At 55.1% G+C, this 17,415-nt stretch overlaps 5 protein-coding genes across 5 annotated transcripts; 4 read left to right on the top strand and 1 right to left on the bottom strand.

Moving 5' to 3' along the window:
• Positions 1 to 353: 353 nt before the first annotated feature.
• On the top strand, positions 354 to 3,331 carry UV8b_06737 (uncharacterized protein; the record flags this gene model as incomplete). Its single annotated transcript, XM_043144234.1, has 2 exons — positions 354 to 438; positions 495 to 3,331. The coding sequence occupies 2 exons, from the start codon at positions 354 to 356 to the stop codon at positions 3,329 to 3,331; spliced, it is 2,922 nt and encodes a 973-aa protein (XP_043000169.1).
• A 1,972-nt stretch (positions 3,332 to 5,303) lies between these two features.
• Positions 5,304 to 7,895, top strand: UV8b_06738 (uncharacterized protein; the record flags this gene model as incomplete). The annotated part of the gene is made up of 1 exon (XM_043144235.1): positions 5,304 to 7,895. One exon carries the CDS (start codon positions 5,304 to 5,306, stop codon positions 7,893 to 7,895), a length of 2,592 nt encoding a protein of 863 aa, XP_043000170.1.
• Positions 7,896 to 8,491: 596 nt separating this feature from the next.
• On the top strand, positions 8,492 to 10,514 carry UV8b_06739 (uncharacterized protein; the record flags this gene model as incomplete). The annotated part of the gene is made up of 4 exons (XM_043144236.1): positions 8,492 to 8,514; positions 8,580 to 8,716; positions 8,867 to 10,254; positions 10,305 to 10,514. 4 exons carry the CDS (start codon positions 8,492 to 8,494, stop codon positions 10,512 to 10,514), a joined length of 1,758 nt encoding a protein of 585 aa, XP_043000171.1.
• A 1,128-nt stretch (positions 10,515 to 11,642) lies between these two features.
• UV8b_06740 (uncharacterized protein) lies at positions 11,643 to 15,205 on the top strand (the record flags this gene model as incomplete). The annotated part of the gene is made up of 4 exons (XM_043144237.1): positions 11,643 to 11,762; positions 11,852 to 11,858; positions 12,010 to 12,014; positions 12,155 to 15,205. 4 exons carry the CDS (start codon positions 11,643 to 11,645, stop codon positions 15,203 to 15,205), a joined length of 3,183 nt encoding a protein of 1,060 aa, XP_043000172.1.
• A 794-nt stretch (positions 15,206 to 15,999) lies between these two features.
• Positions 16,000 to 17,415, bottom strand: UV8b_06741 (uncharacterized protein; the record flags this gene model as incomplete). Its single annotated transcript, XM_043144238.1, has 4 exons — positions 16,000 to 16,094; positions 16,153 to 17,116; positions 17,231 to 17,309; positions 17,369 to 17,415. 4 exons carry the CDS (start codon positions 17,413 to 17,415, stop codon positions 16,000 to 16,002), a joined length of 1,185 nt encoding a protein of 394 aa, XP_043000173.1.

Here is a 17,415-nt window from a genome sequence, read left to right on the forward strand (position 1 = left end):
GAGGTCGCGCCCCCCACTAACCTTTGGAGAACTTGCCGCCTATCCCTTGTCCGGCATGCCGCTGGCAGCTTCCATTGGCCAGTGATAGGTCCTTCAAGTCTTCCAAGGGGCCAGCGACAGCTTGCGTCTGGTTAAAATCACTTAACGTACTTGGATTGTACAGAGTAGACGTGCGATAGATATATGGCACCATTTGTTTTCTACGTCTCGCCTCTCAGACAGACACAGACATATCGGGCTTGGGCGTAGTCGAAGTGCCACCTCCCTCTCATGTCGTCCTGTTTGCCTTGCGTCGTAATTCGGACCCCCTATTCCGTTGTCTTCCGTACGGTCCGTGACCGTGATTCTCGACCATGAGGTCAAGAGTTGGCCAGCCCGACGTTTGGGCAGCTCTACTCTGCCTCTCGGCCTTCCTGGTCTGCTTGATTTCGCCTGTCGGTAAGTCAATGTGCGAAAGCACTCCCACCGCCGTCTTCAACGCTGACAATCCCAAGCCTCTGTGAAGGAGCACGACTTCAAGAAGTGCGATCAATCGGGATTCTGTAAACGAAACCGTGCCTACGCCGACAACGCTTCCGTCCATGCCTCCACCTGGAGCTCTCCCTACGATGTTGCTCCCGAATCAGCCAAGTTCAAAGACGGCCAGTGGCACGCAGTAATTGTCAAGACAATCAACAACGGCGAAAAGGCTCGATTTCCAATCACCATCTCCTTGCTCAAGAGTGGCGTAGCTCGCGTCTCGGTTGATGAAGAGAAAAGACAAAAGAAGAACATAGAGCTGCGACACAACAGCAAAGCCCGTAAAGAACGCTACAACGAGGCCGAAAAATGGGTCATCGTTGGCGGCCTCGACTTGGATAAGAAGGCGCAAATCGTCTTCCAGGACAATTCCCAGGCCAACATCGAATATGGTGGCGATCGAAAATTTGAAGTCGTCATCAAGTTTTCTCCATTGCAGGTCGAGTTTAAACGGGATGACGAAACTCACATCAAGTTCAATGGCCGGGGTCTGCTCAACATGGAGCACTGGCGGCCCAAGATAGAAAACGACAAGACCGAAGAAGGGGAAAACAAAGCTGAACAAGACGTCAAGAAGGACGAAGGCGATGATGAAAGCACGTGGTGGGACGAGTCATTTGGTGGCAACACAGACTCCAAACCTCGTGGACCAGAGAGCATCGCCATGGACATCTCGTTTGTAGGATACCAACAAGTTTTCGGTATTCCTGAGCACACGGGATCGATTTCTCTCAAGCAGACTCGGGGTGGTGACGGCAACCACAACGAACCTTATCGTCTGTATAATACCGACGTGTTTGAATATGTGCTCGACAGTCCCATGACTTTATACGGCGCCATTCCGTTCATGCAGGCTCACCGCAAGGATTCCTCGGTGGGCGTGTTCTGGTTAAACGCTGCCGAGACGTGGGTTGACATTGTGAAAGAAAGGGATGCCAAAAATCCCCTTAGCCTCGGGAAAGCCTCCCAGAGCACTCATACTCACTGGATGTCTGAATCTGGCATTCTCGACGCCTTTGTGTTTCTGGGTCCTACCCCGCGCGACCTTACCCAGAAGTACGGCGAGCTTACAGGTTATACGGCAATGCCTCAAGAGTTCTCCATTGGCTATCACCAATGTCGGTGGAACTACATATCCGACGATGATGTCAAGGAAGTTGACCGACGAATGGACAAACACAAGATTCCATACGATGTCATCTGGCTTGATATCGAGTATACAGAAGAGAAGAAGTATTTCACCTGGGACCCCCACTCATTTCCTGACCCTGTCAGCATGGGGAAACAGTTGGATGCTCACGGCCGCAAGCTTGTCGTCATTATTGATCCCCACATCAAGAAGGTGGATGATTACTCCGTCAGCTCGGACATGCTATCTAGGGACCTGGCAGTTCACAACAAGGACGACGAGACATTCGAGGGTTGGTGCTGGCCCGGTTCCTCCAACTGGATTGATTGCTTCAACCCCGAAGCCACCGAGTTGTGGAAAAGCTTATTCAAGTACGATTCCTTCAAGGGTACGCTGGAGAATACGTTCCTCTGGAACGACATGAATGAGCCTTCCGTCTTCAATGGCCCTGAAACCACCATGCCCAAGGACAATTTGCACTTTGGCAACTGGGAACACCGCGACGTCCACAACTTGTACGGCTTGACCTTCCAGAACGCATCTTGGGAGGCCATGGTCAGTCGTAAGAAAGGGGAGCGTCGCCGCCCCTTCATTTTGACGCGTTCTTTCTACTCTGGCTCGCAACGACTGGGTGCAATGTGGACTGGAGATAATCAGGCTGATTGGTCACACCTCGCTGCCTCTATTCCCATGATACTCAACCAAGGCATCTCTGGATATCCTTTTGCCGGCGCCGATGTTGGGGGCTTCTTTGGCAACCCTGAAAAGGATTTGATGGCGCGGTGGTACCAAGCTGGCATCTTTTACCCGTTCATGCGTGCCCATGCCCACATCGACTCTCGTCGCCGCGAACCTTATATGCTCGGCGAGCCGTACACCGAGATCTTGACCAAGGCTCTTCGCCTCCGGTACTCCTTGCTGCCTTCTTGGTACACGGCCTTCTTCCACGCCAACAGAGACGGCAGCCCCATCGTTCGACCGATGCTCTGGACACACCCATCAGAGGAGAGCGGCTTTGCCATTGACGATCAGCTGTTCTTGGGAACAACCGGTCTACTTGCGAAGCCAATTGTCGAAAAGGACAAGTTTTCCGTCGATATCTGGATTCCCGATGACGAGGTCTACTTTGATTACGTCACGTACGAAGTGATGAAGACGCAAAAGGGCAAAACCGTGACGGTTGAAGCAGCGATTGATGCTGTGCCCCTGCTGATGCGTGGCGGCCATATTTTTCCTCGCCGCGATATCCCTCGCCGATCCAGCGCAGCCATGCGATACGACGACTACACATTGGTCGTTACTGTTTCCAAAGATGGCTCTGCCGAAGGCGAGCTGTACGCCGATGACGGCGATAGCTTTGACCATGAAAACGGCCAATACATCTACCGCAAATTCCACCTAGCCAACAACATTCTCAAATCTACCGATGCCGAAGGTCGAGATGCCAAGTGGGTCAAGGCGGGCACTTGGCTGAAGGCGATGCGCCAAGTGCATGTTGATCGCATCATTGTTGTTGGCGCGCCGTCCAGCCTAAACCAGGAGGAGGTGCAAATCAAGAGCGAGGGCCGCAAATGGGCCGTCAAAGTCGACTACCACGCTGCCAAGGAGGGACGAGCAGCCTTTGCTGTTCTGGGCCGCGTTGGAGCCAGGATCGGCGAGGACTGGAGCATTACGCTGGCTTGATTGGAGCATGAACCGAATGAATGATTTTCTGTAGCTAGACTAATTCTAGACGTGTATGGTGAGATGCAAACCTTCTCTTGGCTTCCTTCACCACACGACACAGGCTGGGTGAATCAAAAGGTGGGTTTCTGCGTCAAGCGTGCTCTCGGCATACGGGCTGTCAGCTTGCAAACAAGACACGATAAGCTTGGGTTCTAAGGAACGAAGGGTGGGGGATGGCGTGAGGCGCGTCATTGAATCGTTCCGGCGGCTTGGCCAGGGAGTGCCGGGAATCTCCAGCCCCGCTTGATATTGATGGCTTAGCAAGTTGAAATCTGCTCAAGAGGTCAACTGGTATCTACCAGGTATCTGTCCCTTCAGGGCCATTGACTCCTCCGCACAGAATGGCCACCACGGCGCCCCTGGCCGGCAGCGTCTGCAGATAATGACGAGCTTATTGGAGCTTTAACTCGTCACACGCTAGCTGGGCAGAACGGGTTCTTAGGAGGTACTAACTGGAAATCTAGGTGGGTAGCAATTCTGCGCGACCAATATGCTACGTGATAATTTGTACGGATAGAGGCTTTGATTATCCAAAGGTTTCGTGAATATACGGAGGGAGTTCCCAGTGCCAGGTGTTGTGACAGACTAATAATTGAGGCTGGTGGCGAGACCGCATTTCCTCAAACGGATTCGGCCGAGATAGTACCTTTTAACCTTTTAACCCAGTTGCTTGGCTGCAAAAAGAGCCTGCCTAGGTACCTAAGGCACCTAGGTAGGTATGTACCTACCTCTACATCCTTTGCATGGTTCGTTGTTAGGTTCCTGTTACTCCGTATTACCCCAGTCCTTCCCTTCCCACCTACCGGTAGGTGGGTACCTTGGGATTCAGGAACCTACCGTCGCACGTCGCAGGGATGGACCGGAAATTTTCATGACGAAACGGGGACGAAAAGGGTGGTGGGGCGGAACCGGGAGGGAAGGTGCGGCATAAAGGCAAAAGCAACCACCAATGTCAAAGAGCACATGGCTATTACACCAACTTCGAGTTGCTCCTTACACAACGGAGTACACGAGTCCAATGTCCTTGTCTGTTCCAAGCCACCACAAATCACCCGCGGGAGTCACAGTCGTCGGGCAGCAAGGTGCAAGGGCCAGTTGCTTCCAGTTGTGTGGCGTGACCCTGACGCATGACATCTTTCACCATGCAGGGACAAAGGACGGTGCAGGTGGCGTGAGTTATTTTGGAGCGTCGTAGTAAAAGCTCGAGGGCCCTGGGTGAGTAAATTTCACAGGCGTTTGTCCGACCTATGCTGGTGTGGCACATCTAAAGCAAGGGGAAAGGTAGTTGTCCAGCACCGGCTTCAACTATACGCTTGTCATGGTAAGTTACTACTTCGCAGATGATCCAGGCAAGATTCATCGACGAGGACCTCAGGTGTCAAGCTAGACCATTCCATAGCATGACCCGGACTTTCTCTCCACCAATTCATCTGACATGTTATCTTGCAGGTAACAAGTATGGTCGCCCCTGGCTTTGGCTTTGGCTTGCCCGGTTTCCTAGATCCAGACGTCCTTTAGCTTCACTCTCTTTTTCTGCTGCTTTCCAAAAGTCAGGCTAATCGAACCTACACCAGTGTTAAATACCCACTTAGATGCTGGGGCTTTTCGTCATTCAATCCAGCAACATGCTTCCGCGCCATCACTGTTGCATGTACCAGGCTGATATACGAACCAAATGATTTCATCGGTATCCGACTTGGATCGGGCAAGAACTGCCAAGTAGTGCCTCGAGGCCACCCTCTCTTTCATCGAGCTTGCTTACCGCTCTGTTGTACGGATACAAATGAGCAGACATGCCCAGCTTCCGCAAATCAATTGCTGGCGACCACAAAAAAAAAAAAAGTACACCAACATCGTACTTTTCTATTACTTCACCAAAGTACAGCTGTTTGAGACTTGCGCTATCGGCTACATGAACAACTAGCCCTAGATGGCCAGCTCTACGAACCCAGACCTGGACCATCAGCATGACCTGAACCAGCCACAGGGGGGTTCGCCACAGGGTCATCATGGAGACGCGGAGGCATTCCAAGACCATGAAAGTTATGCTCCCCGTCGGATTCATAAAGATGGCGAATGGCAAGAAAAGGCATCATCCACGTTGGGTGCGTTCCAACGACGGGCTTCGGCTGCAACCGAAAGGAGGACCACGTCGCGGTCCAGCAATCGCGCCCTTGAGAGTCGCTTCGCCGATGATCTAGAGCTTCTACGAGCTGAGCGTTCCGTCTCCAACCAAGAGCATGACGTAGCGGAAGGGCATTCTAAAACTCGAGTTCTTGACGAAGACCAAGAGGATGCCTTCAACCCAATCGTGCACAAGGAGGAGAAGACCAGCAAACGAAACAAGAATACGAAAATCTGCAAACTCTGGGCGTCCGTGAAAAAGTTTCCCCGATTCGTTCGATATATAGTTTACCTGGTTCCGGGTGCCCTTGCGATACTCATCCCAACCCTGATTGGCAAATACAGTAAAGACAATATCTTTGTCGGTGATAAACGCGGCGTCGACCTGATGTGGCTCGGCATTTGGATCGAAATCATGTGGTGTTCTGCGTGGATATCGCGGATGATTACCTGCTTGATGCCTCAGGTTTTCCACGGCATTGCCAGCCTACTTGGGGCGGTGAGCGCAAAGAGATGGAGAGACATGGGTGTCCGACTGGAAGTACACACCGCCGTCTTTCTCTGGTTTCTCGCCATTCTCATTTCGTTTGAATCGATCAACAATCACCGGGAAGAAAAACTGGACGGGGAGGATCCTGAAAATTATTGGGTCGAGATTGTTAACAAAGTAGTCATCGCCTTGTTTGTCCTTTCCACCCTTAATTTCGTGGAAAAGCTTCTTATGCAATGGATTTCCACCTCCTTCCATGAACGCACCTACTCTACCAGAATTGAAAACAGCAAAGCGGACGTCGCGCACCTGGTCCGCCTATACGAGTATGCAAAGGACAAGCTTGGGGAGACAGGTCAGCATGAGCTCGGTAAAAGCAACCGGACGGGGACTGGTGGACAAAGTTCCATGGCCAATTTTCAAGAAGGTGCACGCAATGTTTTGAGCAAATTGGCCCACATTGTCCACAAGATTGCAAATGATTTGATTGGCAGAAAAGTAAATACCGACTTTGCTCACAAAGTCGTTTCCGAGTTGCTTCGAGACACTCCTTCAGCGCTTAGCTTGGCTCGCCTCATTTACCGCAGTTTGGTGCGAGAGGACCGCGAAAATGTCGACGCCGAGGACATGAGTGCGGTGTTTGCCACCAAAAAAGAAGCCGATGCTGCGTTCGCCGTCTTTGACAGGAATTTCAACGGTGACGTCTCCATGGAGGAGTTTGAAGCCGTCTGTAATGATATTCACCTCGAAAAGAAAGCTATTGCTGCATCTCTCAAAGATTTAGACTCTGTCGTTGAAAAACTCGACAAGGTGTTCATCTTCATCATCATCATCATATCCGCCATCGTTTTCGTCGCCATCTATTCCAAGGCCACGGCAGCTGGCCTAGCATCAGTCAGCACGGCTGTTCTCGGCTTCGCCTGGGTCCTGCAGGCCACGGCGCAGGAGTTTTTGCAGTCCATCATTTTCGTTTTCGTCAAGCACCCTTTCGATGTTGGAGACCGCGTGACCATCTACGGTTCCACCGGTGCCACCATGAGAGGCGACGACTACTATGTGACGGAAATTTCTCTCTTGTATACGGAGTTCAAGAAACTCCAAGGCCACATAGTTCAGGCTCCCAACTCGATTCTCAATACCCTCTTCATTCTTAACCAGCGCCGGTCCAACGGCATTTCGGATGCCATTCCCCTGGAATTCAAGTTTGGCACTCCAACTTGGATGATTGATGAACTCAAGGCACGCATGCTCGAATTTTGCCTGGCCAACAAGCGCGACTACCAACCGACTGTTATTGCTGAAATGACTGGTGTAGAGGACGTCCGCGCATGCAAAATGAAAATCGTATTCATGCACAAGAGCAACTTCCAGAATGAACTTCTGCGCCTCAATCGCCGCAACAGGTTTGTTACAGAGCTTTTATCGCAGATGGAGCAGATTGGCATTGAAACACCCCTGCGTGTTGACCCCGGTGGCAGCAAGGAGCATCCCCTGTACTATGCTGGAAGTAGCCCGCCAGCGGATGTCAACAGCAAGCAGCAGTCCGACGACGACCCGGCAATGACGGCACAAGCGCCAGCTCCCACGCGAAGCAGCATGCAGCGCCTCCACAGTCACAGTACCCGAGGGAGTCGAAGCTCCATCTCAACTGAGGAGGCAATCGTTCGTTTCCAAGATGTGTTTGAAACCCGACGAGAAAATGCGCAAGATCGACGCTTGAAGTCTATTTGGGAGAAAGAAGAAGGCTCCCGGTCGAGGGACGTCGATGAGGAACGTCAAGTTTCAACGACGGGCGCTGCTCTCTCGCCAACCCAATCCATCGAGTCTACTTCGCGCGCACGATTTTTCGACCGTTACCGACGCCGAGCCAAGACTTTGCAAACTCACCCGAGGCCAGACATGGTTTGACGTAGGCAAGAACTTAACTTCTAGCGAATCATTTTCTTTCAACTTGTATCTCAAGTTGGGAAGTTTTTGTCCTGCTGTACACCGGGATGGTTGCGCTGGTTTGCACATGGACAAATGCTGGACTGCACAGAAGGTTTGCATCCGGCGTAACATGCTGTTGCGTTGTCACACTCAGACATGCACACACGAAGCAAACAAAACTGGACATGTGGATTCGGAGAGAGGAATGAAAAAGTTTTGATCAAGGCATGCCCCGTGGCGTAATACCAGCCAGGCGTCTTTTGCGGCGCTTTGCTCCCAAAACCCGCTGTCACGTGCTGCTATATATGTACTCCACTTCTACATTCATTAGCTTAGTTGAATCTCAGTCCTTATGTTCGAAACTGGGCTTCCGGAAATAGTACCCATAAGTTTGGGGGATACAGGACGCTTCATCATTCCATATCTAATATTAGGGAACGTTTCCCATCAGTCCTTCACTATGGTTATGTCATCATGTTTCCGCCCGACAGCTTCTCAGCCGCAAAAAGTGGCGCTGCCCCGTGTGTCCGTTCAAGAGGACGACAGCAAAGCAGCTTAGATTCTGACCTGACAATATGGTGGTCCTTCGATGCAACGGGTGCGTGAGTGCTTGCCGAACAGCTGAAACTAGTTTTCTATCCGATGGCTCACAATTGGGAATAGCGAGCTCCAGCTCCAGAGCCCTAAACGCTTCGCAAAAGTCGGCAAAGTTTATGTCCTAGGTACCTCGGCGACATCTCGACCCAACGTCGACCCAAGCTGCCGCAGCCGAGCCGCGCTGGTTTCTACGGAGAAAGAAGGTACGCGATAGGGGAAGGGAATACAAAGGGCCCAGGCTTGCCTTGCTATGTCTGGTCTGCCTCATGGTTGGGAGTGGGATTACGACGGCCAGCGATGGTTCTACAAATACAAGCCCACGGGTCACGTACAATATCGCTTTCCCTCTGAAGGTGATGAATTCCCCGATTTTGTTCAGGCCGCAGCCCCTGCGCCCGATCTCACCCCGGAGGAATGTCTCGAGTCACAGCGGCAACTTGCGAGACAGAGTAACTTGAATGGCACTGCTGGGGCGGCGGCTGGGGACGCGGCCAGACGTGGAGCTGACGGGGGCGGCACCACGAGCAAGTTTGGCGTATCGTCGGCCATGGCGGAGCCCATCAATACTGTCTGGGAAAGCGACGAGAGAGAAGCGGAAGATGCGGTGTTTCAGCCGGAGAACTTCATGTTCCTTGGCCCGGGGGCTTTTACTGATGTCAGTCCTCTGAACGAAGAGGAGGAAGAGGCGGCGAAGAGGACTGTCGTGGGAGGTATCGGCGAGAGAGTCGAAGGTGCTCCTAGGGGAGCGTCCGGATCCGCAGCGGCTGCTTTGGCGAAGGGTGTCAGTCCCGTGGGTAGTGGGGAGTCGACTCCCGTGATGAGGAAGAGCAAGCCCTCTTTGTCGCCAAAACCCAACGTCGTTGGCGACCCCGTCGAGAATACAGCCGCCATTGAAAGCCCTCCGGATTACGAGACGGCCCCCGTGACCGAGAGGACCCCGGTTGTGGAAAGCGAAGTGGCTGCTGCTCTGCCGCCCGTTGCGGAAGCTGATCCGTCTCCCAGGGCCGCAGAAGCCCCGGATACTGCTGCAGCTCACATGATTGATAGTCGCGAGATGCCCGTCGAAATGCTGGGAGACACGATGCACAGACCCGATCCTGTCGGGTTGGTAGCTGAGATGCCCACCGAGCACACGCCCGCCTCGCACATCGAGTTGCATCCTGACCCTGTCGAGATTGCCGACAATTCAATCCTCGCGCCTATCGAGACGGCCAAGGCGGCGCTTGCGGGCACGGCTGGCTTTCCGGGGAGCAACAGCCACATCGATTGGGGAGGCGTGCGTATCGTCCAGACATCAGAGAGGAAGCCGCCTTCCGAGGTGGAACAGATCCTCCTGACTGGCAAGACAACCGGCCGAGAGACTCGAGGAACGGGTCATGAAGAAGCCGGCCAAGCTGTCGTCAGGCCTGCAGACAGCCACCAGGAGGAGCGGGCCTTTCAACCCGGTCGGCGGGATCCGCAAACAAAGCCAATTACTCCAAGTCCTGCGCTGGATGATCCTCAAACAGAGCCTACTGTCCGCTCGCCCCCCAAACTGGAGAATCTCAGGATTGCGAGAGAACATCGTGGTGTGTCAAGCGCGCCGAGTACACCTGTCCGGACTCAGCCTCTGTACCGGCCCTATGTGCCAGGCCAAACGGTTGCTCCGCACAGGCAGGCGCAACTCCCGACATCCGAGAAGAGGCAATCCGTCTCCCTGCAGCGCGAGGCATCCCTCGCGATGAACATGAAGAGGGGCTCGGTACCTATAGATCCCTCCACCGTTCCCCGAGTTCTTTTCCCGTCATCCAGCTCGCCGAGTCAATCTGCGAGTGTGGCGGGACAAGCGCCAGACGGCAAGGTGAGGACCTGGCAGTCGAGTTTGAGTTTGGCGGATGTGCCGTCGGTGTTGCGGCCTGCCAGAAATCCTGGGATCTCTCTACAGGGTGTTCCTTGGCAGCAGCAGCAGCCGGGCTTGCAGGGAGCCCCATCATCCGCACCATCTCGAGGCGCGAGATCTGACGGCGTGTCCCAGGTACCTTCAGTCTTGAGACCAGCTCGGGGGAGATCACCGAGTCTGCCGGGGCGAGACGTACAAGCAATCGATGCTCAGCCAGGGGCGCGGCTCAGCTCAGGACCAAGATTTCAACCTTGGCAGCCTCAGACTACTTCCTCCAGGCCAACTGGTGCAATGCCACTTATGGGTCATGCCCCGTACGGTGTTGGACATGCTGTTCTGGGCTCTGACTTGCCTCCGGTTCTAGCTCCAGCCCCTGTTGCTTCGATGCAGCTGCCACAGCAGAGCCGACCGCCTGCGGTTGAGCAACAGGTTCCAAGCTCAGTTTGGCAGTTTCGGGTTCCTCCAGCTCAGCATATTCAAGACGCTGTCGCTGGTCAGCCTGCAAGATTGCAGGCCGTTGATGGTAGTATGCAACGTGCTTCTGGGGGTGTTGGTTCTTTGCAAGCTCGACCTCGGAGTCAATCTATATGTGCTGTGCCTCAACAGCAGCTGCAGCAGCAGCAACTTCAAAGCTGCCCGATTCAAGTAAATCCGAATCAAAGCCAGAATCTGCAATCTCCGCAGTCGCTGTTCCCCTTAGGCTATCGGGAATAAATGGGCGCAGAAGCCAGCTGCAACTGTTCTGGGGGTGGAACTGAGGAGATGGAAGATAGCTGGGAGGGTGGATAATATTCGTTGTCTTTTTTTTTTTTTTTTTCAGTTGGCAATTTTCACGCTGAATCTGATGTTATGACGTCCACTGCTTAGTGTCCTCCTCCCAAGAATCATCAGTGAATCACTTAGAATGCTCGTAGGACCGCCCGCTAGAGCCTTAGGTGGTTGGAAGCTGGGGCAGTTCGATGAGGCAGACAGGGTTTGGCGGCATCAGATTGACTGACACAAGCCTTGTTGATTCTTCGGCGCCAATGGTTCGGTGGCTCCTTTCCCAGTGGAGGAGCATCGTGGGAGTTACTCGGCATCACGTGATAGCGCGTCCGTTAACGCGGTCAAGGAAGACGAGTTTCTCGCCGTGTCCACTGTGCGCTCTGGCAAACCTCAACATCGGGCGGTTTCAGCCGGAAACTTGGTGAGAAACGTCTCGACTTTCCATGATGCTAGCTTTCAGTTGAAATGCCGCCGCAAAGAACGTCATGACGCGCCTTGATTCGATCGTGCTGGTGACAGACAAGGCTGCGTGGGAGGGAACCAAGGAATCTCAGGACACCCAAGCCATTCTCGACGCCCACAAGGCCGAACTTGGGGTCGGTACGGTACGTTCTCGCCCGTGCCATATCCCAAGATTGATAATGCCGACAATGGCCTGGTCGCCTTGGAATGCGTTGCGCTCACACCCAACAAGCTGAGGAGTTCGCCGCTGCCGCCGCCGCAAGCCCTCATCGAGGCAAGCCCATATCCATAGGAAATCGCCCATGCTTTTTTCCCACTAACTGGTTGAAAAAAAGCAATGCGTTGTTTCCGATGATGCTGCAGCAAGGGTCCGGACCCGTCTGCTGGCAGCTCAGGTACGCCGATTTCTCACCCAGCAGCCATGACAAGGATCGGGCTGCATGTATCCACCCCTGGGCCCCCTTTCTCCTCCCCCGAAATATGCAAGCAACAAGCCAGGCTGACCACTGGGACGTGCCGAAAACCACCTTCGCAGCACTTGCAGATTGACAATCTTGAAGCCCCGGACGATATACCGGACACAGCACCGCTCGATGAACATGAGGCCTATATCGTGCGGCCTGATGACGCGACCGCAGAACTTGGCTACTCTTCCCGATCGCCGCTGAGGGCTGATGAGACATCGTCGGCAGTGCCTGGTCGCAAGAAAATGGACGTGTCACAGCAGACGCCCACGCAGATCAATGATGAGCGTGACTACGCGGCGTTTTGCGAGCCTTTGGGATCGAGCACCGTCGATGATGACACCCAGAATACGACCCACGATGAGCCACACACCCTGAATCCAGATGATACCGGTGCTGTGAACTTCGGAATCTCGAGCGAGCTGCCGCGACCGTCCTCACAAGTGTCCGAGGATGGCGGCTTTGAAAACACCCGAGGCGAGTGGAGGCGGCCAGACGACATCCCTCGGGCGGCTTTGAATTCCGCATTCACACCCCACAAGCCCCAGGATCTGCTTCCAGAAACTCCTGCGCTGCCAAAGAACCCATTTGGGAACAAGAGCGATGGCGCTGTCCCTTTTGGCGGGACTCAGCTCTTCGGCCAGACACAATTGCTGTCATCGGCGGCCAAGATGGCCAGCCCGACCTCGTCCCGCCCGTCGCCAAACGTATTCCTAAATTCCATCTCACCAAGAGTCATGGGAACATCTCCATTAAAGAACCGGGCCAATGTTTCATCACCGACAGATATTCGAACGTCTAGCCCAGCAAGACTGCACGAGATACCCGCAACGCTACTAAAGGATAAGGACCTTGGGACTGTTGCGCAAGAAACTCCCATGCCCGCCCGATCGCAAAAGGACGAGCTCATTCCAGAGTCACCCACCTATCAATCACCCCTTTCACTAGCCGGGCGCAAGCCTATGGCCCATTACGAGCCCATGAAGCAGTCGCAAGAGCGGAAAATGGTCAACAGAAAGGCTCTACTCCAGAGGCTGGCTTCTGAGAGCGATTCAGATGACGATACCTTGCAGCAGCTGGAGAGAAAGAAACGCGTGGAGAGAAAACGAGCATTGGCTGCTAAGGAGATGAATAAAGTCAGGCTCACGCGCACACCGCGGAGGCCTTCTGACGAAGAGCCCAACAAGAAGCGGCGCAAAGTGGACGAAGCTTCTGAAAAGAGAAGAAACTCTGGATTGCAGGCGGTGGATGTCCAGGCTGCCCCGACGTTGCTGGGGGACTCTCAAAAAGCTGCTTCACAATCGACCCAGCTACCCTCTCTGCGATCAACAAAAGCCACCCCAGGTACTTTGGAAGAAGTTGAGAGCGACAAGATGCGCGCGACGTCTGCAAACGCGCAGAACGCCGCTGAGCCAGAGCCAGACCCCATTGACGATGAAATGATACCAGCCACCAGTCCTATTTGCTCTTCGCCAAACATGCCGCAACGAGACGTACCGTCGAATTCGGAGCCAGAATTACCCCTACTGAGGCGGGACGGGACAGAGCAGCCGGGTGATGGCGTTGATTGTTCTTCCTTGCCATTGGTACGACGAAGATCGCTACGCACATACGGAAAACGTGGGCGCGAACAAAGAAGTCGCTTATGCGTCATATCGTCTCCAGAAACTGCAGCAACCGAGAATGCTGTGGGCTGCAAAGCCGACGAACAAGTGTCAGCTGAGCCCCGGATTGATGCCGATCATCGCGCGCAAGGTTCACAGGATGCAGTCAAGCAAGCTGACATGCTACCAAGGGACTCCCGTTCCGAGCTTCCAGCGCCTATGGGGGCTCGGTCGAGACGAGGTGAGGCCAAGATTCAGACCCCTCGACCATACCGCGCGAGTCGGCCGGCGCCAGCCACTACTTCCAGCATGACCAACTTTTCATCTACTCCTGCAGCATCTTCCAAGACCACCCCGGGCACGCAGCTGGGCACGCAGGACTCACATGCCTCGGAGCGTTCCGAGTCGGTCAGTCTTTTGTCGCCCGCAAAAGGCGCAAAACCTCCTGGCAGGCGTGGCGGAAACACAGCCGAATCCGAGTCCCCAAAACCTGTGACCAAGGCTATGAGGCTGTCGCGAAGGCTGCTGAGGATGCACTCTGATTCCACAGATGACCGGCATCGCTCCTCACCTTGCGCCACCGCTCCCAACCGAAGCACGACGCAGTCAAAGTCAGTGCGAGGCTTCCGAGCGAGCTCCGGCCCCGTGAGTCGGGCTCGCCGCCTGTTTGATTGCATGATTTTCGCGCTGTCGTTTTCCGAGAACCGAGGCCAGCGGACAAAGCTCGAGGCCAAGATCACGCAGGCAGGAGGGGCCATCTTGCACGAGGGCTTTCACGAGATGTTTGAGCCACTGGCTATAATTCACTCGGCCAACACAACCCTGGAGTCGGACGAAAGCCCGCTCAAACTGGCCAAAATGTATGCCGACTGCGGATTCGCAGCCGTCATTGCGGACGGCCATTCTCGGAAAACCAAGTACATGCAAGCGCTGGCGCTCGGTCTGCCGTGCCTCGCGCCGCAATGGGCAACAACGTGCCTGGAAAGGGGTGAGATTGTCGACTGGGTGCCATACCTATTGTGCGCTGGAGCTTCCCAAGTTCTCGGCAACGCCATACGGTCGCGCACGCTGGCACCCTACTGCGCCACAGCGGCCAAGCTACCTGACGTGCTTCGGATCCGGGGCAGGCTCCTGGAAGGGGAACGGCTGCTCATCGTGGTGGACTGCCGAAAGCTACGCAAGGAGACGAAGCAGCAGTATCTGTTTCTGGCGGCGGCACTCGGGCCTTGTTCCGTATCGAGGGTGTCGACGGTCCAGCAGGCCGGCGAGTCGATGCGGCAAGCCGAGCAAGGTAGCGCACCATTCGGATGGATCTACATGGATCCGTCGATAGGCACAGTGGAGGATGTGTTGGCGGCGGCGGCGGCGGCGGCGGCGGCGCAGCAGACGACGGGGAGGAGGAAACGAAAGTTGGCTGCCGCGGAGCCGGCGGGGCAGAATGTAAGCGTTCTGACGGACGAGCTCATGATACAGAGTCTTATACTGGGGCGCATGGTAGAGGCCGGCGAGATGGGCTGATGGCGTTTCAAGCGGCTTGGTTTCCAAAGAGGCGGACCAAAGACGGGCGCCGCTCTCGCAGTGGCCGGCCGTGCGTAGGAAAGAGGACTCCAAGAATCAAGTTTCAACGCGAACACGCTAGAATTGTTTGGGGGCAAAAACAAAATTAAAGAACGAAGCAAAAGCAGGAATACCATGGCGACAGTTCAAACCATCACGCTCCATCGTGCGCTGGGCCCAAAAAGATCGAAGCCACGAACGAGTGACGAACGGTTCAGGCACTGCCTATTACGACTACGCGCCTAGGGGCTGGGATCCCGCTAGCGTGTCCGTGAGGTTTTTGCGACCGCCTGGGTCACGGGCAAATCAAGCCTGGGTCACGGGCAAATCAAGCCTGGGTCACGGTATCAAGCGGTCTTGTACGTTGGTCGTGCGCTGAGGAAACGGACGCTGGCGGACGCGGGCAAGCCATTGACGGTTGCAAGGGAGGCCATCGTCCCTTACCGCAATACGCCTAAGGGGGCGCAGTCCAGATAATGCCAGGCGGCATTGCCAAAACGTCGACTCGCTTTACAGACAAGCACGAAGGAGCCCTCGAGGGTGGCTTCGTGGTGGCTTCGTTTCTACGTTTGCAGGGGTAGAATGGCCCGGGTCAAAACGTGCATGCAACGTCTGAGTGTAGTCCGGCGCGTGAACCGTGCTTGTCCAACACTGGCATAATGTGTACAAAGTCTATGTCTCGAGTGTGTGCTTATAGAAAGGGGCCTCTGGTTCCTGATCAACCGTCCAAGATGCTGCAGGCGGGCTTCCATCCTTCACGGGGCGCGCGTCGCCATCCTTCTGCCTCCTTGCAGCAAAAGCGCGTCCATGATGCAAATCGCAGCCATGGCCTCCACGATGGGAACGGCGCCTGCGCACGGTTAGCGCGACAGAGTTTTGTTGTCGTCGGTTTGAAAGGGTGAGCTTACGCGGAACAACGCAGGGGTCATGGCGCCCCTTGGCCTCCAGGAGCCCGTCACTTGCTCCGGCAAACGTGACCGTTTCTTGGGGCAGCCCAATCGTCGCAGGCGACTTGAAGGCGACGCGGAAAAAGATGGGCGCGCCGTTTGTGATCCCCCCCTGGATACCTCCGCTGTTGTTGGTCGAGGTGGTGAGCTTTGGTTTCGCGAATCCGTTGCGCGCATCCGAATCAGCCGCGGGGTTGCGGATGAACATGTCGTTGTGGGCGGATCCGGGGATTTCCGTCCCTTCAAACCCGGAGCCGATTTCGAATCCCTTGGTGGCCGGGATGCTGAGCATGCCCTGGGCGAGCGTCGCCTCCAGCTTGCAAAACACGGGCTCGCCGAGTCCGGTGGGGACGTTGCGAACGACGCACGTCACCGTGCCTCCGATGCTGTCCTGGCGATCTCGGAAGTCGGCAATGGACTGCTCCATCCTGGCAGCCACCTCCGGGTCCGGGCACCGGACGGGCGACTTGTCGACGGCTTCCCGCGTGACCGACTGAAGCAGTTGGACAAACTTGGGGTTGTGGGAGGTGCAAGGGTGCTCGGCTGTCGGCGGCATGTGGTGGATGTTCCCGACCGAGGAAACCCAAGCGACAATCTCGACGCCGTGGGCGAGCTTGAGGTAGTGCTCGCAGAGGGCGCCGGCGGCCACACGGCCGATAGTTTCTCGGGCGCTCGAGCGGCCACCGCCCGACGACGCACGAACTCCGTACTTCTCGAGGTAGGTAAAGTCGGCGTGGCTGGGGCGAGGATACTGCTTCATGGTGTCTCCTTTGTAGTCGGCGGGGCGGAAATCCTGGTTCTTGACCACCATGGCTATCGGGGTCCCGAGGGTGACTCCTCCCTCCACCCCTGACTGGATTGACACGAGATCGGCCTCATTGCGAGGCGTCGTGATCGAGCTTTGACCGGGGCGACGGCGGGAGATCTGGCGGATTTTCATTTTCGTTTTCATTTTTGTTTTTTTTTTGCGTTACAACCTCTGCAGCTGTTGGCCCCCCCCCCCGTGTCATGTGTATTCATTCCCCGTATGCTCACTCACCTGAGGCTGAAGTACGTCCTCCGAGACCGGAACCCCGGGGGGGAAATTGTCGACAATGCATCCGACGCTGGGACAATGGCTGCGGAAATCAGCGGCGCGGCCCGGCACTGCCGTGTGGCTCGAAACGGGGACATTTACCTCTCGCCGTATGTCGTTACGCGCAGGAACTGCCCAAAGGTGGACAT

The sequence above is a fragment of the Ustilaginoidea virens genome, chromosome 5, assembly GCF_000687475.1.
Source record: "Ustilaginoidea virens chromosome 5, complete sequence".
In the NCBI taxonomy this organism is placed as follows: Eukaryota; Fungi; Ascomycota; class Sordariomycetes; order Hypocreales; family Clavicipitaceae; genus Ustilaginoidea; species Ustilaginoidea virens.